This window comes from Schistocerca piceifrons, unplaced genomic scaffold, assembly GCF_021461385.2.
Source record: "Schistocerca piceifrons isolate TAMUIC-IGC-003096 unplaced genomic scaffold, iqSchPice1.1 HiC_scaffold_846, whole genome shotgun sequence".
NCBI lineage: Eukaryota > Metazoa > Arthropoda > Insecta > Orthoptera > Acrididae > Schistocerca > Schistocerca piceifrons.
The window spans coordinates 879,270-886,008 of record NW_025729109.1 but is presented as its reverse complement, the minus strand read 5'-3'; the positions used below and the strand labels follow the sequence as shown (position 1 = coordinate 886,008).

Genomic DNA, 6,739 nt, shown 5'->3' with positions numbered 1-6,739 from the left:
AAGTAGTATATAATTCAACTTATCTATGCTTTCGTTCTCCTGACCTACCCTTGATACCCTATATTTTTGTTATGCTGGATCTATGGTCTCGACATGTAGCAGTGTCTTCTGACAATGCACATACCTGTGATGTTCAGGATTTCACGTCTGAAGTCTATTTTAACACGTTCGCTGCGGCTGACGCTTATAAGCGTTTCCGCGATCAACACGCCAGAGCGGCTGACGCTCATAAGCGTTGCCGCGATCAGCAAGCCAGTGCGGGTAACACTTATAAGCGGTGCGCTCGCTAGCTGAGTTCTCACTAGGGGAGGTCGCCAACTGGGACACGCCGATTTCGTCCGAATTGTTTCTAGAAAGAGGTGGGACTCCACATAACGTGCCCGAAATATTTCGCCTGAGTTGGCCATAGGAAAGGAGAACATGCTCTCGAAAGTTGTTCCGATAGCACTATAGGAGGCTATATCCTATTTAGCGCTCTGTTCGTCGTTATTGGCGTAGAGTAATGGTCAAGCGCATTGCTCACGAAACAGGCGACTTGGGATCAATCCCAGGTCCATCCTGATTTTTTTTTCTCATTTTTATTTTACTTCGTATCTTCAGAGTGTTCGGTTATTTACGGTAGATGTATATTTCTATCGTCAAGTCAAAAATCTAATTAAAAGATTACAAAGTGCCCCTGAATAACTCCAACAACAGCGAGAGGTATCATCAAGAGAAGATGCAATTAAAATACATTCGACCGTGCTGCATCAATTCAGTGCTCTTGTGGACACCCCTATGATCGAGTACGCTTGGTTTGCATCCAAACTATTAGAGGAAACACCTTAGTTTTAAAACTTGAATTAAGTGTGCTTCCCAATGAAGCATGTTGCAGAGAAATGTAACTGCTCAAACAATGCCTTCATAAAATGTGCCTAGAGTGAAACATATATGTTTCACATGTTTCTATGATATGTCACCATAAAAATGGCAAAACTTCTACTGTCGTAATGAATAAAAAGTAGCGCACGTAATCACAAGAATCTTTAAAATCTTTATTTTCATTAAAACTTTCGCCTAGTTATATAAATATACTACTTGAATGTATTTAAATTCTACGGTAAATAGTTGCAAAATCTGACGAAACCAAGGAAAATAAGAATGAAAACAATTGAAAAAAATTAGGAAGCACCTGGGATTGATTCCAGGTCGACTGTTTCGTGAGCAATGCGCTTGACCATTACGCTACGCCGTCAACATGTTCGCTGCGGCTGACGCATATAAGCGGTGCGTTCACTAGCAGAGTTCTCAGTTTAGTTTGTTCGGCTGTGCACTCGTGTTAGTTCAAGTAACCAACGACATATCACGTAACGTGTTCCTGTCTGCAGTTGTGTGTTTTCGTTTTTTGTCGTCTGTGTTGTACATTGTTTGCAATGGCGGCGAATGAACCGACACCGGGGCCTTCGAACGCGAAAAAGTGTAGGAAGAGTGACCAATATACTGACCATGAGTTACTACGTGTGTTAGAAGATAGTGATGTAGAGTTCAGAGAGGACGAACCAGATGAGGGTGACTGGCATTTGGAGACTGCAGAAACAGACCACAGTGATGACAGTGTGGAAGCAGAACTGTCCAGTATGTTTCGTGACAGTTCGGAATCGGACGATACGGGCGACGATGATGAGGAAATCGCCGACGATAAAGAACCAGCGCTCGCAGAGGTAAGCAAACCAGGTGTTACGTGGCATGAAGAACCACATGGGATGCAGTATCACCCGTTTACGAAAGCAGAATGTTTGCTGATGAAGCCTGCTGGCAATACGCCAATGGATTTCTTTAGGCTACTGGTTACAGATGACATACTGCAGCTCATAGTTGACGAAACAAATGATAACGCACGGAATATATTTGCGAGCGCAAATACACAAGAGGGCTCTAGAATTAGTAATTGGAAACCCGTAAGTATAGAAGAAATACTTGTCTTCCTGGGGATTTCATTACATATGGGTAATGTCAAATGTGCCCGACTACAAGACTACTGGAAGAGGGATCCGCTGTTCGAAAATAAAGGAATAACGATGAGTATGAGCAGAGACAGATATTTGCTTATCTTACGCGCATTGCATTTTGCAAAAAATCCAGAGTCAGGCGAACCGAAACCAAATGATCGACTGTATAAGATACGCCCTATATTGAATTATTTCAACAACAAAATGTGTAATGTGTATTATCCAGGTAGGGATCTCTCTTTAGATGAATTAATGATTCTTTGGAGGGGACGATTGTCATTTAGACAATACATAAAAAACAAAAGAAATAAGTATGGCATCAAATTGTATATGCTAAATAACCCAGACGGCTTCATCAATAAATGCGCTATGTACACGGGGATGCGTGGTGATATGGGGGGAAAAGGGCATGCTGAAAAGATAGTATTGCATTTGTTAGAAGAGAAGGTGCATGTTGGCCATCACATTTACATGGACAATTTTTACAACAGCTTTGCCTTAGCTAAAACCCTGTTGAATGCAAAAACACATTGCACCGGGACACTAAGGGTAAATAGGAAAAATACCCCTAAAGACGTGGTATGCGCCAAGCTGGGGAAAGGGGACACCATAGCACGATATTCGGACGGGGTAATGATCGGCAAATGGAAGGATAGATGAGAGGTCTCCTATATTTCCACAGAATACCCCAATACAATGGAACGTGTGCAGAATGCACGCCAGCAAATAGTCGCGAAACCACTGCCAATTATCAGACATAATAGTTGTATGTCTGGGACCGATAGGCAGGACCAGATGTTGTCTTATTATTTATGTGAACGAAAGACAATCCGCTGGCCAAAGAAACTATTCTTCCATGTAGTTGACATGCTAATGTTCAATGCACATTACCTATATAATAAATACTCAGGGCATAATATGACTTTGTATGATTATAGAATACAAATAATAAAGGGACTACTTCCACCAATGGACGTTACAAAAGGTGTGCGTAACAAATGTAAAGACACACATGTTGTGCAAAAGCGGGACGCAACGGAAGGGACGAAGCAAGTTATGTGGAAGTGATGTAAAACGTGCGCGGCACGGGGCAAGCGTACGGATACACCATACGTGTGTATAACGTGTCCAAACCAACCTGGATTCTGTTTGAACTGCTGCACAATTACACATCCATAATGTGATGGGACGTCGTATCTACAGAGGAAGATCTGTTTGTGTTTGATTTGTAAAGTGTTTGTTTTATTTGATAGCCATGTAAATATAGTTACATTGGTTGCTCAGAATATGATGTTTCTGTACAGTACCGTATGTGGACTTATTTGTGGTTTGCTATAAAAACATCACCTCTACACCTTGAAAACTTATTTGTTACTAGCTGCAGTGCCCGGCGTTGGCCGGGTGTGTATTCATTCCTGTCTTATTTTAGTCCATCTGCTTCTTCTCTCTCTGTCCATCGCCTCCTGTTCTATCGCTATCTATTTTCCATTCATCTCAGTTCCGTTTTCACACAGGTCAATCTTCATGACATAATATTTCCTGTACTATGTGTCCCACAAGAATATAATTTTCCATGTTCCCTGGGAAGAATATTAGGAAACTGCAAAATGAGGTGCGAATGGAGTTGGTATTACAGACGTAATACATTACAACCACATGCATAGTGGGACGGATTTTCGTGCGTTTCATAGTTTTGACGTCATATCTCCTGTACTACGTGTCATACTATGATATAATTTCAAAGCTACATTTAGTGGTATATATGCATATCCTCTGCAAAATTCTTCGCGAATAGCTTTAGTAGTAATGACATAATAAATAGAAATCACAAACCTGGTGTTGCGGTTATTCAAGAACAGAATTGTTTATGACGTCATATCTCCTGAACTATATATCGTAAGTAGTTTTTGCTACCATAGCAAATGATTCATTACCTTAGAGAAGATTTGTACCAAATTTGATTGAAATCGGTGTACTAGTTTAGGAGCAGATGTGGAATATCGTCACATGATGCGGCCGTTTTTGACGAATTACATTGTTCATGACGTCATATCTCCTGACGTATGTGTCGTATGTGGTTCTTACCCCTACAGTGATAGTTTTCCGAAAATAGGAATATGTGTACCACGTTTCGTTGAAATCGGTCCAGTAGGAGGAGATGTGGAACATACATACATACACATACAGTCATTTTTATAATATGTATATATTTGTGATTGGGTTTCCATAGCACCACATTGCAGACGAGTCCTGTTTCTTTTTCTTCGTTTTATAAATCTTTTGGTGTTTTCCGACTAATTCTTTTTCAATGGAGTGGATTTGTCACTTGTGTGAATTGCATTTTCTGTCCAGTTAGCAATACAATAAATAAATAAGGGGCTTTGTTAGAATTGTTTGCAATAAATGCATGTAACGCTTATAAGCGACAGACAGCAGGCAGCATTTATCACATGATCGGCATGCAGCTAAAGTGTACTTGTATTTCTATATCTAGCACCTCTTCCGCAGACGTTATATTCGTTGCCAATATTACGTTCATGCACAACATAAATTTGTCGCAAAACTAGACATTAGTCTTGCGATCAAAATTTAGGCGTGTTCATAATTTGTATTCAGCCAGGTATGGATTACGAAATATAAATTCCAGCAGTATCTTATTATAACTTGAAACTGCTGACTTCCCTTGCAGAACAAAGTTTTATTCATCCATAAGAATTATGAAAAGATACAGTGGCGAGCTAAGTCGGTAACTATGTAAAGTTATTTCCTCGAAATAAAAATCATAGAAGGCCGTGCGGCTGCAAAGAGAAGTGATTGCAGCGCTCCTGGCAGCTAGCCCCGAACTGTTTTGACTGAGTGGAACGCTACGCCTCTGGTAGCCAGCGTACGAACTCCAAACGAATCAGCTGGCGGCATCTAGTTTATTCGCCACAAACTTACAGGTTTCGCAGGGCTATGATTTCAGCTCTCAGCGCACGTGCGCTTACAAGCGTCCGCCTCGCGCGTTAGCGGCTCGCACGGGCGACCGCAGTGAACGTGTTAAATTAGGTGGAGAATCGAGAAAAGCATAGTTTTTTGAAGGCGTAATACATTTTCTATAATGGCATATGGCAAAATTCGTAACCATAAATCGCTTGTTTCACCAGATCAATCCACATGAGGTACTATACATTCTACCACAAATTACGGAGGCTAGGACTTATTTTTGTTGTGTTATCCTTGACATACAAAGAATATAGATCATCTGATGTGCAAAAGTCCTGCCAAACAGTAACTTATGCTACTCTATATGCATGTGTTGGCCTGACTGCTAGTAATATCTTCCAGTGTGAGTTATTCTTTGTTTACAAAACGCTGACATAACTTCGAGATAATACTGTCTTATACACTGCTGGCCACCATAAATGCAACACCAACAAAGACAAGAGGTAGCACAACAAAATTTTTTTGTAGATAACATGTTGACGAAGTATCAACTGATTACGTTTACAGATGTCTGTGACATGTGGTTCCTGCCAGAATCAGTAGCCAGAGTAGTCGCCATTGTTGGAGATCACCGCTGCCACACGTCTCCGCATTGAGTCAAAGAGATGTTGGATGTGTTCCTGGGGTACAGCAGCCCAAGCAGCTTCCATACGTTGCCAAAGATCATCTGGTGTGGCAGCTGGGGATGTAATCTGGGTCACTCGTTGAGCAACCATGGACCACATGTTTTCTATCGGCGAAAGATCCGGAGAGCGAGCCGGCCACAGAAGCAATTCAATCTGATTATTGACGAAGAACCTTTGGACAATGCGTGCCACGTGTGGTCGCGCATTATCCTGTTGAAATATGGCTGTGGCCGAGCCCTGAAGGTAAGGAAGGACAACTGGCTCCAGCACCTCGGATATGTAGCGCCGGCTATTTAAAGTACCGGCAATGTGTACTAGAGGCGTGCGAGAGTAATGTCCAATACCGCCCCATACCATAATACCCGGTGCAAGACCAGTGTGGCGGTGCATAATGCAGCTGTCCAGCATCCTCACTCCACGGTGTCTCCACACTCGAATCCGACCATTGTGGTGCTGCAGACAGAAGCGTGCCTCGTCAGTAAAGACAACGTCATTCCATTCTGCCGTCCACATCCGTCTGTCATCACACCATTGACGATGGAGACGTCTGTGGTTCTGCGTCAATGGTAGACGAAGCAATGGACGTCTTGCGGACAGATCACTCTGCTGTAAACGGCGTCGAATGGTACGCGCAGACACTGGATGATGCGTTACAGACGCAATGTGCTGTGCTATGGTTCGGGATGTCACTGAGCGATCCGTCACTGCCATGCGTACAATTTGCCTATGAGCACGTGCAGTGGTGCACCGAGGTGAATGCGATCAACCACGTCGGTCCGTCGTACCCTCCTGCATCCAACGGTCATATATCCGCATTACAGTTGTTTGGTTTTGTCCAACACGACTAGCGATTTCTCTGTATGATAATCCAAAATCTCGGTAAGCCACTATCCTTCCTCTGTCGAACTCGGATACTTGATCAAACGATGTTCGCTGTTGTCTACGAGCCATAAGGGATCGTCTTGTGAAACAACCACAAGGTAAACACACGTGCCGGACGTACACTCGTCGAAATCGCCAAGCCTTAAATGGCGCTATGAGGTGGCGCCACAGGCGCGCGTGATGTGCGTCTGCGCTGAAATTCTAATCAGTTGCATATCTCATCGCTGCAAACCCATAGTGTAAATTTCACTTGATTCG

The 6,739-nt window shown here is 42.7% G+C and overlaps 1 protein-coding gene across 1 annotated transcript; it reads left to right on the top strand.

Moving 5' to 3' along the window:
- Window positions 1–1,412: 1,412 nt before the first annotated feature.
- Window positions 1,413–2,648, top strand: LOC124770949 (piggyBac transposable element-derived protein 4-like). Its single transcript, XM_047249247.1, has one exon. The coding sequence runs from the start codon at window positions 1,413–1,415 to the stop codon at window positions 2,646–2,648; it is 1,236 nt and encodes a 411-aa protein (XP_047105203.1).
- Window positions 2,649–6,739: the final 4,091 nt, after the last annotated feature.